This window comes from Adiantum capillus-veneris, chromosome 6 (genome assembly GCF_014529385.1).
Source record: "Adiantum capillus-veneris isolate H3 chromosome 6, ASM1452938v2, whole genome shotgun sequence".
NCBI lineage: Eukaryota > Viridiplantae > Streptophyta > Polypodiopsida > Polypodiales > Pteridaceae > Adiantum > Adiantum capillus-veneris.
In genome coordinates, this window is record NC_140936.1 from 22,737,688 (window position 1) to 22,754,911 (window position 17,224).

At 41.0% G+C, this 17,224-nt stretch overlaps 1 protein-coding gene across 4 annotated transcripts; it reads left to right on the plus strand.

Moving 5' to 3' along the window:
- Positions 1-13,264: 13,264 nt before the first annotated feature.
- LOC147455252 (uncharacterized) lies at positions 13,265-16,955 on the plus strand. 4 transcript variants are annotated; one of them, XM_086514071.1, is made up of 3 exons: positions 13,265-13,872; positions 14,329-14,474; positions 15,681-16,955. In XM_086514071.1, the coding sequence occupies exon 1, from the start codon at positions 13,432-13,434 to the stop codon at positions 13,807-13,809; it is 378 nt and encodes a 125-aa protein (XP_086370197.1). In that variant the 5' UTR covers positions 13,265-13,431; the 3' UTR covers positions 13,810-13,872; positions 14,329-14,474; positions 15,681-16,955. The 4 variants fall into 4 exon arrangements, with proteins under 4 accessions (XP_086370197.1, XP_086370198.1, XP_086370196.1 ...); XM_086514072.1 differs by having other exon boundaries at positions 15,797-16,955; XM_086514070.1 differs by having other exon boundaries at positions 14,562-16,829.
- The last annotated feature ends 269 nt before the right edge of the window (positions 16,956-17,224 follow it).

Genomic DNA, 17,224 nt, shown 5'->3' on the forward strand with positions numbered 1-17,224 from the left:
CCCTCCTTTTTACCTCAAAATTTCTCTAATGACACCTGTGTCTGCTCTCCTTCCTCATTAGCACACGCACACTCGCACACATTGCTCGCCTCATAAGTGGTATCAGAGCACAGACGAGAGCATTGCGCTCATGGCATTGAGAGGTCACTAGCACTCTTGAGAGTGGAAATTTCAGATCTGTTTCTCTCCTGTTTTTGGATCCACGCACGCGGATGGCAAAAGTGCTTCCAACAAAGCATTTCTGATGAAGAAGCTTATGCGCTTACACATGAAGGAAGGTAGTAGTGTAGTTCAACAGCTTATTTTCACAGCTTACATAAAAGGGACTTAACTTTGATGATGAGAATAAGACCATTTTCTTGCTATGTTCTTTGCCTTCGTCATTGGACATTTTCAACACGGCCATTAGTAACTCTGCACCTGGCGGCAAGCTAATTTTCAGTGACGTTACTAGTGCTTTGCTCACTAAGAGATATGACGTCAATCCCTTGACTCTAGTGGGCATAGTGATGCATATATAGTTGGAAGTGGACGTGACATGCAAAGCAATCATAATCCTAGTCGCTCGCGGGGTCATTTACAGGATCGCAAGAATGCCCGTAGCGAGAGTCGTGAACGTGACATGCGCAATGTGGAATGCTACAATATCACAAGAAAGAAAATTTGAATAAAGACTGTTGTTCTTTGAAAAGAGAGAAGGGTGAAGCCACTGTAAAGTTTGATGCTCCAAGAAGCAGTGTGAAGATTGAAGAAATCAACATTGTTGAGTCTCCACTTGTCGAGATTGTCCCTGATGTGCCACAACAATTAGACGTGCTGATATTTACATTTGATTTTAGTCCAGATGCAACTCTAGATGAGTGTTATGTGCAAAATTGGATTGTTGACTCAGGTGCTGGCTTTCATGTAACTCCCCACAAGGAATGGTTCTCCACTTATGCCCCTATGCATTGTTCAGTCAAGCTAGGTGATTCTTATTAGCTTGATTGGAGATGTGAAGCTTCATATGCGTAATGGCACTCAGTTTACAGTGTCAGACATGTTCCAAGGTTAACTAACAGTTTGATGTCAGTTGGTCAGCTTGATGACTTTGGGATACACTACTGTGTTTGGAAATGGTTCTTGGATGATACACAAAGGGAAAACGGTCATTGTCAAAGGCCAAAAGTTTGGCTCATTGTATTCTTTGTATGTATCTTTTGTGCAAGAAAATTCTGTATATGTTGCCGAGCCGCCTTCTACTAAGTTGTGGCATAGCCAGCTAGGTCATATGAGTCAAAAAGGAATGAAACAAATTCAAGGTTTTGGCTACTTACTTGTGTTAAACTATTCTGATTTTAGTTTGTGTGAGCTTTGCATTTATGGAAAGAAAACTAGGCTTACCTCCTTGCCATTGAATAGAGAGTTAGGCAATCCTCTAGACTTAGTACACAACTATTTATGCGGGCCTATGCCTCATTAATCTCTAGGGGGGCTTTATGTTTCCTGACTTTTCTAGATGACTCTACTAGGAAGGTGTGGGTCTACCTCTTGAAGAGAAAAGAACACGTATTTGCTACATTCTAGAAATTCCTTGCCATGGTTGAGAACCAATCAGCAAGAATCTTAAGGCCTTGCGTACTCACAATGGGGAAGATTATGTTTCCTTGGAGTTCAAAGATTTTTGTAGCAAGAGTTGCATTTGACGACAATTCACTACACCTTACATACCTGCTTAGAATGGTATTGCTAAGTGCATGAATATGACTATTCAGGAGAGAGTCACAACCATGCTGCCAATGACAAATTTACCACCATAGTTTTGGGGAGAGGATGTTATGATATCAGCTTACATCATTAATAGATCGCCTAGTATGCCATTGAATTACAAGATACCACAGGAGATGTAATCTTGCAAGGAGCCAAATTATGATAGATTACACGTATTTGGGTGTGAGGCATTCTCACATGTCCCTAAAGAGATATGCAAGAAGCTAGATCCCAAATCACACAAATGCATCTTCATTGGCTATGGTGTAGATGGAGAGATGGGATATCGTCTCTAGCATCCGAAATCTAGGAAAGTCATTCACAGCTCACAAGTAATCTTTAACAAATCAAGGATGCACATGCAACCCATCAAAGAGGTTGAGTATCGAAAAGTAAGATTTGGGATGTAGCCTCATCTAAGATTAGAGAGAAAACTCAGTCTACTGGTATGCACCTACCACTAGTAGTGCTCTGAGAAGAGCAGAGTCTAGTAGTCTAACAGTCAAGCAGTAAGGAGATCTACGTGAGTATCTCATGCCCCTGAGCGATTTGAGCCAGGGTTAGACTACTTGTTAGTCACTGACTATAGTGAGCCTACCTGCTACAAGGAAGCTATGCAGAGAGAAGATATCGTGAAGTGGGAACATACTATGCAATCATAATACATTTCGATTGTGGAAAATGAGACTTGGAAACTAACAAATTTCCATAGATGAAACAAGCCTTACCTTGCAAGTGGGTGTATAAACAAAAATAAACGGTAGATGATCCCGAACCTAAGTATAAGGCTAGATTGGTTGCTAAAGGTTTCAAGCAAAAGAAACACGTAGACTTTGATGAGATTTTTTCTTTGGTGGTCAAAATGACTACGTTGCGTCTTGTGCTTGGCTTAGTAGCCAGAAAGGACGTGGAATTGGTCCAAATGGATGTGAAGGCAATTTTTCTTCAAAGGATCTAAAAGAAGACGTCTACATGAAGCAACCATAGGGTTTTGAAGTGAAACCTGACAAGCCAAGAAGGACAAAATTGGTGTGTAGACTACGCAAGGCTCTGTATGGCCTTAGGCAAGGTTCAAGGCAATGGTACTTTAAATTTAATCAGTACACACGCTCCCAAGGTTATGTGCAAAGTCAAGAAGACCACTACTTATATACACGAAAATTGAATGATGGTTCAATGATCATCCTCGTACTATATGTTGATGATATGCTCATAGCTGGGAAGTCTAAAGATGAGATTGCTATTTTGAAAGATGCACTTAACAAACAGTTTGCTATGAAAGATTTGGGTGATACACATTATTTTCTTGGTATGCGTATCAAGAGGGATTTCAAACATGGATTACTAGAGTTATCTCAGGAAGTGTATATCCACAAAGTCTTGCAACGTTTTAATATGCAGGTGGGGAAAGCATCATTGAATACCCCAATGGAGGCATAAGTAAAACTTAGCAAGAATGACTGTCCCAAATCTGATGCTGAGAAAGCAAAAATGGACAAGGTACCATATTCTTCAGCAGTAGGCAATCTTATGCTTGCCATTGTTAGCATGTGGCTTGACATTGCGTTTGTAGTGGGAGTGGTTAGCATATATATGGAAAATCCTAGAAGAAAGCATTAGGCAGCAGTGAAGCAAGTTATGCGGTATCTCAAGGGTACAACAAGCAAGTGCTTACGCTTTGGGAACAGTGATGCATCCATAGTTGGATGCATCAATGTATACATAGTCGACGACACTGATTTAGATTGTGTGGGTTGTGTGGACACTCAACGATCCACATCTGGCTACATTTTCTTGTTTTCTAGAGTAGTAGTATCTTGGAGATCATGTCTTCAGAGTTGCACTTTGTCTTCCACCACAGAGGCATAGTATGTTGCAGTTTATAACACCAACAAAGAAGCTGTATGGTTAGCTCATCTAGTGGGAGACCTTGGCATTCATGAGACTCTAGTGCTACATTGTGATAGTCAGAGTGCTATAGCTTTAGTTAAAAACCTTGTGTTTCACTCTAAGTCGAAACACATTGAGTTTAGGTATCATGTGATACGGGACATATTGGCTACTAAACGCATCGAGTTAGCTAAGTGAATATCTCATGTGAATATTGCAACCCCACACATGAGATGTTCTATTACTATTACTATCAAGAGAGAGTCTCCCTTGCATAGCTAGCATACTAGTGTAATGGAGCAAGATGATAAGCTTGCCATTGAGCATAGCACTAGCTTGGATTTGCATCCATAGCCTTGTGCGTTGATGTACGCACCTTGCTCTTCGCAAGAGGTTAAGTCTTCACACACCATGTGTGTATAGTGTATGTTCTTTTTCCCCTTTCTCCCATGAGGAAAATTGATTTTTTCCCTTCCATACACATGAGAAAGAAAGGCTGCATCTGATTGGTTGTTAGATGAGGCTGGCCAATGAGAAGGTTTCATGCACAAGGCAACATGGTGAGGATGCTGGTAAGTGTCCTTGACCCCTTAGGGATTTGATTTGGGCCTCTTAACACATGAGAAAGAAGGATTGTCATTGATTGGTCCATGTGCCCTACTGGCCAATGAAATGGCTCCATGTCTATGGCAAATGGTGTAGCATTGTGCATGTGTCCAAGGGCTCAAGGGGACCTAAATTGGATTAATCCTTACAAAGGAGTGGTTAGTTAATTTTTGATTGGTCCAAAAGTCATGCTAGCCAATGGGAATTTTCCTTGAAAAAGAGGGGTTTCATTGTGAGCTGCCATGTGTCCAAGGTCTTGAGGCAAAGGCTTAACCTAAGGTGCATGAGGGCCAAGAGAGAGGAGTTAGAAAGAGACCACACACTTAGAGAGAGAAGAAAATTCAATTTTTTCAAGTGGGAGAAGGTAATGATGAGCGGAGGCTTCATCTAAGGAGCCCTCATAAGAATTGGTTCCCACCATGGATCATAGGTTGACCCTTGGTCTTGGATTAAAGTTGGGGGTTGCTATGGGCAAAGACTTAGGGTTCTTATATGCATAGCATAGAATCCCTCTAACCATTGTCCATAGCCTTAAGCTCCAACCTTTTGGCCTTAAAGCTTTAAAGTTATCACTGAGGCATACCTTCCTTGTTACGTTTCAAAAGCTCTCTTGTGTGACTTTTGTACAGTCTCTTGGAGGCATAATGAAACTTTTCCCTAGGCCTTTTAGCTTCATTGGAATCCATAAAGGATCCCCCTTTTTAACACTAGACTATGTCTTCATGTTGTCAACTTCTTGAGACTAGACTATAGCCGTTAACCTATTAATCCTCTAGCTCTTGGTCTTGATATCTTCCCTTCTTAAATGGCTAGTTTAAGGTGAGAACATCATTTAGGAAAGTTAGAAAGATTAATGTTTATGAAATATGTGAGGTGTGTATATATTAATTTCTATTTGTTTCCATCTCTCTCTCTCTCTCTCTCTCTCTCTCTCTCTCTCTCAAAATCATGTCTTTGTTTCACTCACTCTTGTTGTTTCTGTAGATTTAATCATTGATTGTTGATCTCCCTTCTTCTATTTTTATTTATCTAGGCATACTTGGTATCGTTGCAAGAGACCGTAAACAAACAAGATGAAGACTTACGAGCACTTGCAATGGAGAATGGCACACTAAGGGTACCTGTGGTTGAGAATGAGAATCTCAAGAGGACACTTGAGATGCAAACAACACGTTTGATGCAACTTGAAGAGGAAGTCAAGGAATGTAAATGCTCTCTTGTGTACTTGAATGCTTTGAAGGAGCGCATGAGCAAAGTAGAGCACGAACATGTATTGAAAGAGGAGAAATTTGACACCGTGAGCGGGGATGTATGCGACATGAAAAATGTATGCACAACCAAGTCTTGCGCTGATGTATGTGGTAACAATGTGGTTCCTAATTCCTCACTCATGCAAGCTATGTCTCAAACAAACAAGGTTGAGAATGTGGATATGGAGGAGTTGAAGGAATGAGAGCGACGTTCCAAGAACATTGTTATTCATGGAATTCCCGAAGAGAAGTTAGAGACACCTCCTTCTCTTGCCATTGTTATCAAATATTTCTTCAAAACCCACTTTGGCATGTCCAATGTTATGGTCTATGGAGCACATAGAAGACCAAACGAAAGATTATCTTTGATAATAGTTGGATTTATTTGAGGAATACAAAATGTTTAGTATATGAAGATCGCACTATTAAGCAACGAAATATGCATCGCAAGGCATATGAGGAAAAGAATAAGAAAAACAAGGAGATCTCTCACGAAGAAAATGTGTCCAAGGAGGAGCAAGTCCCAGGAGCAAATAGGGACGCGTGACCTATGAGACAGAGTTACAATTGAAAATATGCTTTTGGAATTGTAATGGATACCCATGGAATACGGGGGTTGGCATTGATGAACTAACAAGCAAAGCCGATGTTGTACTTTTTGTTGAAACTTGGAAGCATGATACACAAAGGATTAACGGCTTGGAAAATTACAATGTACATTCATTGATGTGGTCAAAGAATCTCAAGCAACGAAGAGGGCAAGGAGGGGTAGCATGTATGGTTAAGAAAGGATTGGAAGATTTTGTATCAGTTGTGAAAGATGACAAGTACAAACGTTATGTATGGCTGAAAATTATGACACCAAAAAGAGCACCCGTTTTTGTAGCCGGTTGCTACATTCCTCATCATGATTCCCCCCTTTATGCTTGCATGGATAGAGATCAACCATTTTTTTATTAGAAGAGGACATTGCTTATTTCAAAGGTGAAGGTGATGTTATTGTATTTGGAGATATGAATGCTCACACAAAAACATTGCAACATGATACTCAACAATTTGATATGCCATACATTTCAAGAAAGTTGGAGGAAGTTCACTTGTATGATCGTACTTCAATGGATGAGAAAGAGCCGGATCACTATGGAAAGTTACTTTTACACATGTTCAATAGCACGTGTATGCTCATTGCCAATGGTGTATCTTTATGGAGTGGAACCAATGGATTTACATGTAGGAAACATAATGGGAACAGTGTGATTGACTATGTGCTACTTCCGAAGCCATCATGTATCGCATAAAGAGTTTTATGTTTGGCCAATGGACCCCGAAATCCGACCATCGTATTGACCTTTCATGTGGAGAAGCAACTAAGCATGATAATCTCAGCCAAAGGAAAGAGAAATTATCACTATGTATGGATTTCAAACAAGCACCAATGTTACATTGAAATGGTTGAGTAGAAGTTATGGATGACAAAGCTTCAATATGACGCACCATTGGAAACTAAATGGGAAGTTTTGAAGAAATTTATTTGTTCTTGTGCCGAAGAATGCTTTGCCATAAAGCATCTCCATGGTATCAACAAAGATAGATCATGCAAAAGGTGGTTTGGTAAAGAATGTCAAGATGCTTGAAAGTCCTTGATAAAGCTTAATGCAACTATGGACAAAGACAACTATCAAAGTCATTTGCATACATCCAAGGCATTAATTCAAAAGAATAGAAGAAGGTGGGAAGTGAAGCAACAACTTTTTCAAGTCAAAGAAAAGGCACATGCATGTGGAAGATTCTGGAGAAATTTGAGGGGCAAGCGCGTAGAGAATTTTGGTAACTTGAGTCTCGTAGATATGTACACACATTGTAGGCAATTATATGAGCAAGAAAATGTTGACATTTTATGGTTCACTCCCATGTATGCCCTCTTTTTTTTACTATTGAGGATGTATGCGATGGGCTTGAAAAGTTGGCCACTCGCAAAGCGAGGGATTTTCAAGGAATCAAGCCGGAGATGATCAAATGGACGAGAGATTTTACCCATGAGTGGATGTGTGATATGTTTAACCTTGCACTTCAACATGATTTGCCTTATGATTGGAGTACTAATTGGGTTAAGCCTTTGCACAAAGGAGGGGATGTAAAGAATGTAAACAACTACCGGACTATAATGATTATGGCAAAGTTGTTTGGGTGTATAATGGAGATGAAATTGAGTGATTGGGCTGAAGAGAATGACAGCGTGCAAAAGGACAAGCGGGTATTCGTTGATGCCATAGCACCATTGATCATCTTGTCACTCTTTGTGTTCTCATGGAGGAGAATTGGGTTGAAAGGCAAGAGACTGTATTGTTGTTTTGTGGACTTTAAGAAAGACTTTGATATGATTCCACGTAACAATTTGTGGAGAAGGATGGAAGAACTCCAAGTGCCAAGTGAGTTTATGCTTGAATCTATGAGAAGGTGATTTGTCAATTACGCATGGAAAGAGTAATTTTAAAAAAAATTGTAAGCACTATTGGGGTTAAACAAGGATGTCCGTTGTCACCAACTCTCTTTGGTCTATGCATCGATCAATTGGGACAAATGGTGCTTGAATTTATGAAAGAAGAAGGCATTGAAGAGGTCACTATTTGCAATGTGGTAGTCATGCTTTTGTTGTATGCAGATGATGTAGTGCTTCTAGCACACACTTTAGAATATGCACAAAAGCTTATGGTTTTCCTTGAGAGCTTTTGCTTGCATAGTGGGCTGATTGTGAATGAATCCAAAACAAAGGTTATGCTTGTGAAAACCAACCATAAGGAGAAGCCATGCATTGTGTACAACAATGAGACACGTGAAGTTGTTTAGCGATTTAAGTACCTTGGCCTTGAGGTTCCGTCCAATCACAAGTGGTATGAATGTGCTATGCATCGTTGGAAGCGGGAAAGAGAGAATATTATGCATTTGAGAACATGTGTAATGCGAGAAACATCAAGTGTTGGGTTCTCAAGAAGTATCTTTTTGATGCATTGGTGACACCGGTTCTTCTTTATGGAGTTGAAGTGTGGGGGGAGAGCATCTCAAAGTCTACTTGAAATGAGTTTGAGAATGTCCAAAAGCATTTCTTACAAACTTTCTCCAAGTTAAGACACAAACACCATATACGCTCCTACTTCTTGAGTCAGGATCTCTTCCAATTGAGGTTATGGGCATGGAAAGGGTTGTGGAGTACATGATAAAGATGCATCAAAACCCCTCACATTGACCTCCTACAATTGCATGGGAAGCAAGCAAAAAAGTTCAAAAGACGCATAAAAGCAATATCTTGAGCACAGGATGGATGCAAGACATAAAGAATTGGTTTGGGAGATGGGATCCATTACACTTGCTACATGATGGTTCAATTGACTCCCAAGTGAATGAAGCTTTTCTACAACGCCAATGTATTACGGATTGGGAGAAAGCTGGTGGGTCACGCTTCATATACTACCACCCATATTGCCTCAACTACAAAACCATGTTCTTCACTAAAAGAGGAAACCGTACTCACACTTACATGCTTGAGCCAATCCCCTTGTCAGCGATACGCACTATTGCAGCCATTCGTCTTAGCTCCCATTTCCTTCAATGCGAGACAGGGCGTTGGGAAAATGGAGAAGAGTCAAATCGAATGTGCACATTATGCTCACTGCAAGTTTGAGAGTCTGAGTACCACACACTACTAGAGTGCTTAGCTTTTGGTCACATCTGAACTTGCTTATCTCACATTTTCAGCCATGAGACCTACACACTTTCCTCTCCCAGTCTGTGGTCTCTCCATTGCGACTCTCATCACCACAATTTTGGAGCATCGAGAGTCACTCATCAGCCATACACATATTACATCACATGTAGCTTTGGTCCCATAGGTCATATTTGACCTCCGAGGACGATAATAAAATCTACCTATCTCTCTCTCTCTCTCTCTCCAACTGATCCACTAGCTTTTTTAACATCTTACTACAAGCCCTCTCTCTCTCTCTCTCTCTCTCTCTCTCTCTCTCTCTCTCTCTCTTCCACTATAAACTATGTCTCAAACCTTATGGTGTATGTACCCCTTAGGGCCTATAACTCCCTATTTTTTGGTATAACTAGATCTACAAATGTGAACCACCTATTAACCAGGGTGGGTAGTAACCTCTTTATTCAACTTAACTATTATGGCACCACCGTCGTGTAGTTATTGCACTCCATTTGGGTATTGAGTCACTTGCTATAACCACGCCATGTGCTCTGCTTTGGGTTTTGCTACAACAACGCAAATTACTGGCTAATTAAATTTAGCCCCATATATGGGATCCGCAATATTCTTGCTTTGGCTCAGCTTGAGATGAAGACGGGCTCCACATTTTGATCACTGCGATCAGCTCCATGGAATGGGTGTAATAGTTGTGGTCTACATCAACTGGCTACCACTACAAAAGGTGAGCATAATGCTCGCTTAGCTTTCATCTAGCACTACATTTTTCTGCTCTTCATTTGCCATCTCTGCATTTTATCAAGCTCTACTCTCTATTTGGGCAATTTTTTAGTCAAATATATTTGCAATGGCCCCCACCAAGAAGGTGGCAGCGGAGTCTTTTGAGGTACTTGACTATGATCCATTTCTACAGTTTTAACTAGTTGTATCAAGTGATTAAGTAAAAATTTAGAGTAGCAGATTAGCAAATTCAACTCTGGCTATGGTCTTTTCTTGCATAAACAAGAAACAATTCTATAAAGATAATGGTCTTGGGGATATCAGAATGGCTTTCATCACGAGCAGTCATTGTTTTCGCAGAATGTCAAACATGTATTTTAAATCTCTTTCGGTGAATGTCAAACATATATTTTCTTAAATCCATCCTATGGATGATTGGTTTGCAAGATATGATCACATTTTAAAAGCTTAACATGTTAATTCCTTTTCGGAATAAAAGGAACAGGTAGGGCTACATTTGACATTGGTTACATCCTAACAAGACAAGATTTCTTTGGACTGAGATTTATGGGATGAAGGGGTAACTCACCACTTCAGGATGGATGCTGGCCTCTTTGATTCTAGATAAACTTGACTACTTTTCACATGGTGCAGTGTTGTTATTCATATAGCATTTCTTTCTTCCGAATATAACATTACATGGTTACTCAGGATGCAAAGTGCTAACATTTTATCTTTACTGCTAATGGCTTTGAGTGAGCGGTTGGAATTCCACCTAGCTAATGGTTTGATGGGACTGTTGTCTACACCTGAGAAATGTACCTAGGCTGATGAGGTTGGCTACAACCTCAATAATAACCTAGCATACTCAAGACTTCTATGTATGTGAGCAATGAGATTGCAAAAGAGTTAGGTGGGGATGACATCCCTTGCAGCAGAACCAGTACTGTTTGCCTGACAAATAGTTGACATGGGATGGTGGAATGAGTCCCCTTTTACATTTTAAATGGATGGAATTAACTTGGCATTGGGTTCTTTTTGAGTAAAGGATATGAGTGAAGTTAGGCTCCTCTGATTTTACTCATTTTGTTGTCTTGTGTACAAGAGCTACTAGTTTGGAGGTACAAAAACAAAGACCCTTTTGGATATATTCTGGCCCAGGTGGATTTGGACTTTCCTGTTACTTCTTGCTTGAACCTCTGTTGGTAATGATCTGGTGTTTTTCTTGTGTAATACTGCCTGGTTGCTCTAGGGATGTGACCTGACTCTTTTGTCTGATGTGGAAAGATTAGAGAAGCTTGTATCCCAATAATCTACCCGAAGTTTAATGAAGATATTGGGTGCTATTGGTTTGGATTGGGCATTGGGGCTTGGATTGTGATGAGCTTGCCTCATTCATATCTACCTATCTAGATGGGGTCTAGGTTGTCTCTAGACCTTTACATAGCTCTATGTTCTGCATCCTTTGAATTAGATTGTATTCAACTGTTATACTAGATATTGTAGGCCAGAGCAAGGATTTTTCGCCTCTAAGGGATAGCTCTCTGGTTCAGGATTGAGAGATCTCTCACTTTTTGAAAGTAACTTTTTTATGGCCACTGGTTATTGACCAAAGTGATGGGTTATACTGTCTTTGGTGTTGATAAGGGACAACTGGCTAAGCTCGTGGGAACTTATTTGGATAGTACAGGGCTTGCTCTGGTTGAGTTGCTCCCATCCTACATCCGGGAGGCAAAACCTAACAAGCTTGATGGCATAGACTATCTCCCAATTTTTGTAGGCTACTGGTAGTCGGAGACAGGTTATTGATGTCTCCAGTTACATCACTTAAAGGCTCTAGAAGGTTTTTATAGTTTGGTAAGATGATTACAATCCTTTCTTGCTGATGGTCGATTTCTTGATGATTCATCAGCCTACTTGGCCTTCCGATGAATTTCAAACTTTTGGCTCAGTGGCTTTATTGGCTTTTGATAGCCTACTGTTGGGCATAGCCTGCTGCTCCAAGGCTTCTTATTGACTACTGGTTTCTGTTACACTTTTATACAGTGTTTTGGTAACACTTCTTACATTAGACTGCTTCAAAAATTATGACCTTTTGGTTTGTATATGACTTCTAAGAGAGGCAATTGATCAGGACAAAAATTGCTTGGACATGTTGCTTAGGTCGGGACTAATTTGGGCTACTGAAGGCATTGGTATACAGGTTTTTTGTTATGGTATTATGAAAGTTGAATCGAAGTTACTTGCCCAAATAGCTTGCTGGTTTTTCTTACTTAACAAAGGGTTTCAATTTACTTGGTTTGTTGAGAAACTCATGATCAATGAGGGAAATAATACCAAAAGTTTTTACACATCACAAATTTTTATAGCAACATCTTTTTTCCTTTTCTTTCTAGTGCCTAGGTGACATGGATGACAACTAGAGTCACCCCAGTTACCTGTAATGCTGTTTGAAAGCTAACCGCTTGGTTGTTTTCTTACTGTGAATGCAGGTAAGGGTGCTCTCTTCTTGGTTGCTGGTTGAAAAGAAGAAGTGATGTACGTTTAACTGCCTCACTATACAAGACCATTTCACTTAGTTTTGGCCTATAAATGCGGATGCATTTTTTAGATATCTGTCTAATGAATACATGATTTGGTACTATAATTGTAGTCAAAGGTCTTTGTATTTTTATCTCATGTGTTAATGTATATTGTTGTTAATAATTAGAACTCTCTCTCCATAAGCACATGGGTGCTCTTTGGTCTAGTTTAGACCTAGTCTACAGTATTTCTATCCCTAGAAGGTATGGCTTGCAACCATATCTTCTCGGATAGGAGGTATCCCACACAACCATTATGACCTTTGTCTTGGTTGGTTTTAAGATGGAATACCTACCAACTCCTCTTTTATATTTTTCTTATATTCTTATAATTTTATTTTTGGCCTCAAATCGTCACTATCTCTGCCAAAGTTAACCTTTCCACCTGCCCTTCTCCTCGGCATCCCTCCTTGTGATTAAACTCATCCAAGATCCCATGGCCATTTCACTCCTAAACCAATACTCAAAGGTTACAGATACCCATGATTCCATTATGAATCTCCCCATAGCTTTCAAGCCTTACACACTTTGTAGATCAATAGGCAATCATTTCGAAGCCAAGAGCTCTGCGGGATGCAGCTCTAAGTTGGGCCTTTGGAATTGACAAGGCCGAAGAAAAAGGACACATCTGTGCACACTCAATGCAAACACGTGGCGAAGAGTGGTACACGCAGAAGAAATGCTACTTTTGTTGACCCAAAAAAAAGCAGGATAGGATAAGACATCATACACATAATATATACCTGCTCTGTTGCAGGATGGCTTCTCTCTCGGACACACACACACGCACACGCACACAAACATCTCGCGTAGATCTCTCTTGAGACTCTCCTCTCTCTCTCTCTCTCTCTCTCTCTCTCGAACACACACACACACACACACACACACACAGACACAGACACACAGACAGCCAGACATGGCGCTCTCTGCTTCTAATGAGAGGGCAAGGATGCATGACCCCCACTACGGGCCGGATCTTCTAGGGTTTCAGTGTGGAAGCAGCAGTCCATTGTCGATGGCACCCAACAGTGGCTCCCGGGGACGCACCAGAGGCGGTGCTCAATACGACGATTTCAGCGTCTCTGCATATTTGCATGTGCTCCGACCCCAGGTCCTTGCACTCAACCTGACACCTGAGTCTTCAATACAGCGAACAGTGCAGAGCAGGACAACAAACCCGGCTGTTTTCAAGCGGTCTGAGACCATGCCAGTGCGGGTGTCAGAACCCTCAGCCTCTGCACCCATTAGTCCTCGCACAACAGCTGGTTCTGCGCCGGCGCTGCCAGCAACTTGAGGCAGCATACTAATTTACTGACATGTCTTTGGACGTGTATATATGGCTTGCCATGGCTCTAAGGTACCCAGTTCTTCTATCGATGTTGTAAAATACGTGCAAAGATGGCCTCATGTGGGTGTACTTCTTCAATGCGAATCGCATCATGGCGGTACATGCAAGTCCAATTTATGCACAACCCATGCAATATGTCAGTAACGGTGTGGAGTATTGTTGTGAAATGGCTACCGCACGGACATATACATGTAGACATGGTTTAACAGTCTTTTACTGTGCAAAACCTGATATGCCCTGTTTAATATATACATATATATATATTGCAATGAAGGATATACTTTGGAACTCTATAAAGGTTTTGGATTTTTTGATCTTTGATCTTGTTTATAAACGATTCTGTTTGCTAGAATTAGGAATTTTAACGCTAGGCAGACGATCTTGTGTTTTCCATGTGCTGTTTACAGAGATTTTGGCATTTTGCTTCAGTCCTTGTTAAAGTAGTATGTCATGTTTTTCCATCAGGTATTTAGGCGCAAAGCCGTCTGTGCCGTTGTCTGCTGATTACCCTGTGAAGAAGATGGTCGCGATCATTGGTGCTCCCAATTTGGCCCTTCTGCGACAGCAAGTGAGGCAGTTTGAGCTTTAATGGAGCTGGCTAATAATTACAGGTAAATTTAAGCGCTTCGGCAGGCGCATGTACTACTTATGCAGTGCTCGGAGAGTAGTAATATAAACTTGTCAATAGTGCATCGCAGAGTAATCTTGATGGGGACAACTCTGCACGAGTGGCATGGAATCGTGAAGACGGTAGTTGTGATACATTCTGCCCCTGGTGTTTTAGCTTAGAAGTAATATTGTAGCCCTCTTTCTACGCCTGGGGGGGGCTTGCTATGTGTGAACCCTCCATAGCACTTGTTTAAGGCTTAGTTGAAAAACCCTAATCTGTATGTTTTTCATGAATATATTACACTTACTGAGGAGAGAGATGTCGAAGTAAGGATTCACATTATAGTCTGAAATGGCCCACTCCGGTTCATCAACCCCTGCGATATGCAGGTGTGGGCGCAATCCCGCAAAACTAGTTGATGATCATCTAGAAAAGAAAAAGATTGCATCTTAGATTGGGGGGACTTTGGAGCGTGCGGAGGAGATGTTTGCATTTGTGGTTATGCTAGCTTTTTGGAAGGCAAAAGGAGAAGGGAGAAAGGCTCACAAATTTTTGATTGCCTCTGTTCAGTGTTGGTATATACTAGTATGGTCGGTCGCCTTAGGCGGCTTCTCTCTCTTTCTCTCTCCCCCTCTTTATCTTTATCTTTATCATGCGCAAAGGAGTTTCTCTTTTTTGGACTTTAGCCTTCATTTCGCAGTTTTCGACACGTGTAAAGCGTACTCGCGGCTTTTCTCTCTTTCTCTCTCCCCCTCTTTATCTTTATCTTTATCATGCGCAAAGGAGTTTCTCTTTTTTGGACTTTAGCCTTCATTTCGCAGTTTTCGACACGTGTAAAGCGCACTCCCTCTGCCGTTATAGAATATATACATATAGATATATATGTATATGTATGTGTGTGTGTGTGCGGGCATGCATTTTTGGACTTTAGCCTTCATTTCGCAATTTTCGACACGTGTAAAGCGCACTCCCTCTGCCGTTATAGAATATATACATATAGATATATATGTATATGTATGTGTGTGTGTGTGTGTGTGCGCACGTGCGTGCACATGCATGCGCAAGCCGTGCAGCCGTCCGCCCGAAAGTGATGGCCACTTGTCTCTTCATTGAAGAGCCTCCTTTTCAACGTTTTACTTTAAACTGTCGTTTGGTTTGCAGATTGTTCATTAATTTCAAGGCCTCAACAATCTCTTTTCAACTTTAGGTTTGAATTTGTGGTTACACTTGCTTTTGGGCACGTGAAAAGGGAGAAAGGCAAAAGGAGAAGGAATAAAGGCCTACAAATTTTTGATTGCCCTTGTTGGCACTGCCTACTTGCAGGTAGTGGTATAGGAGTGGGGCCTGCTCAATCTTGGTGCACCTTTTCAAGGCTATCTCTGTGTGTGTATTGCCGCTGCGGCTCAATAGCGATGGCCACTTGTTTAGCTTGTAAAAGGGTCCCTTCATATAAGAAGCCTAATTTCAAGGCCTCAAGAATCTCTTCGACTTTTTGTTTTGAAATGCCAACGTAAGCCTCGAATTGCTGGAGGCAATCGAATCTGGTTGGTGGTACCAATGATGAAAGTTGTGGGGGACCTCCGGAGTACCAGGCAGTGTTGAGGAAAGGTTTGCCTTAACTTAGCCTTGAGCTGGTTGAAAATCCATATAAGCTGGTTTCAAACCATGGTGTGAGGTAGAAAAAACCAATTAAAATTTTGCAAATCCTGCGAAATTCTAGTAGAATTTCTGGGTTGTATGTTTACTCGGATGAAGTCTGGCTGTTTAGGGAATTGCCAAGACATTATCGCTAGGAGCATTAAATCTTTGTAAGAGTCACGAGTGTCCCTTTGAGCATACGTTGTATCAACATATGGATGATGGGCTTACCAAAATTAAAATTTTTCTGGTTTATTTACCTTATAATTTTGAAGGCACTAGGCAACCTTGAAATCAAGTAGGGACTGTATGCTTTTACTCAGCAGAACCAATTGGGGATCTAGTGTTAAGGCTTTTGTGCCTTGGCCTTGGGCATAAACACCTTATGTCTGGTGGTAAAGAGTTGAGCTTGTAAAATTCACCGATTGGCACCTTTGAAAGGTGCGGTCCATGGAGGGAGCTAGAACAGCCCTACCTCAGTGCATCTTCGAAGGGGAAAAAATGGTGTTATTGCTCGTTCTCATGCAAGTGGAGTTCTCTAACATGTTGGTTGTAGTGTGAGCTGCTAGATCACTCCCACATTCTTTCGATCCTCAGGATTGCACTCTCTCCCCCCCTTCCCTGTCACATTCTCTCTCTCTCTCTCTCTCTCTCTCTCTCTCACACACACACTCACACACACACACACACACACACACACACACACACACACCTCATTGTAATCACCAAGATGGCATGGAACTTTGTAGATATGACTACTATATTGTAAGTTTGAGATCCACAAACACGTAGCTTTGTATGCATATTTTGACAAGCCCAAATAATAGTGTACTATTTCCTTCTTTGCCTGTCCTTGTACTAAGTGATATCTTTGCTTTAGTTTTCTTCTTGCTCTCTGTCAATGATAACCATGCTCGTGAAAGTTCTCTTTGTCTGTGTGGATCCCTGTGCGAATGACATTGAGTTTGACAAGGTGTAGGTCTTTCTTAATGCGCGCTCTCTCTCTCTCTCTCTCTCTCTCTCTCTCATATCACTTTGGTTGCGTATTTTGGACTCTATCTTCAAATAAACCTTTTAAGCATTTGAGTTGCTATATTTTGGTCCATGGGACTA

Bases quoted from the DNA above. Each gene is read 5' to 3' on its own strand.
- LOC147455252 (XM_086514071.1), top strand. From the start codon at position 13,432: ATGGCGCTCTCTGCTTCTAATGAGAGGGCAAGGATGCATGACCCCCAC.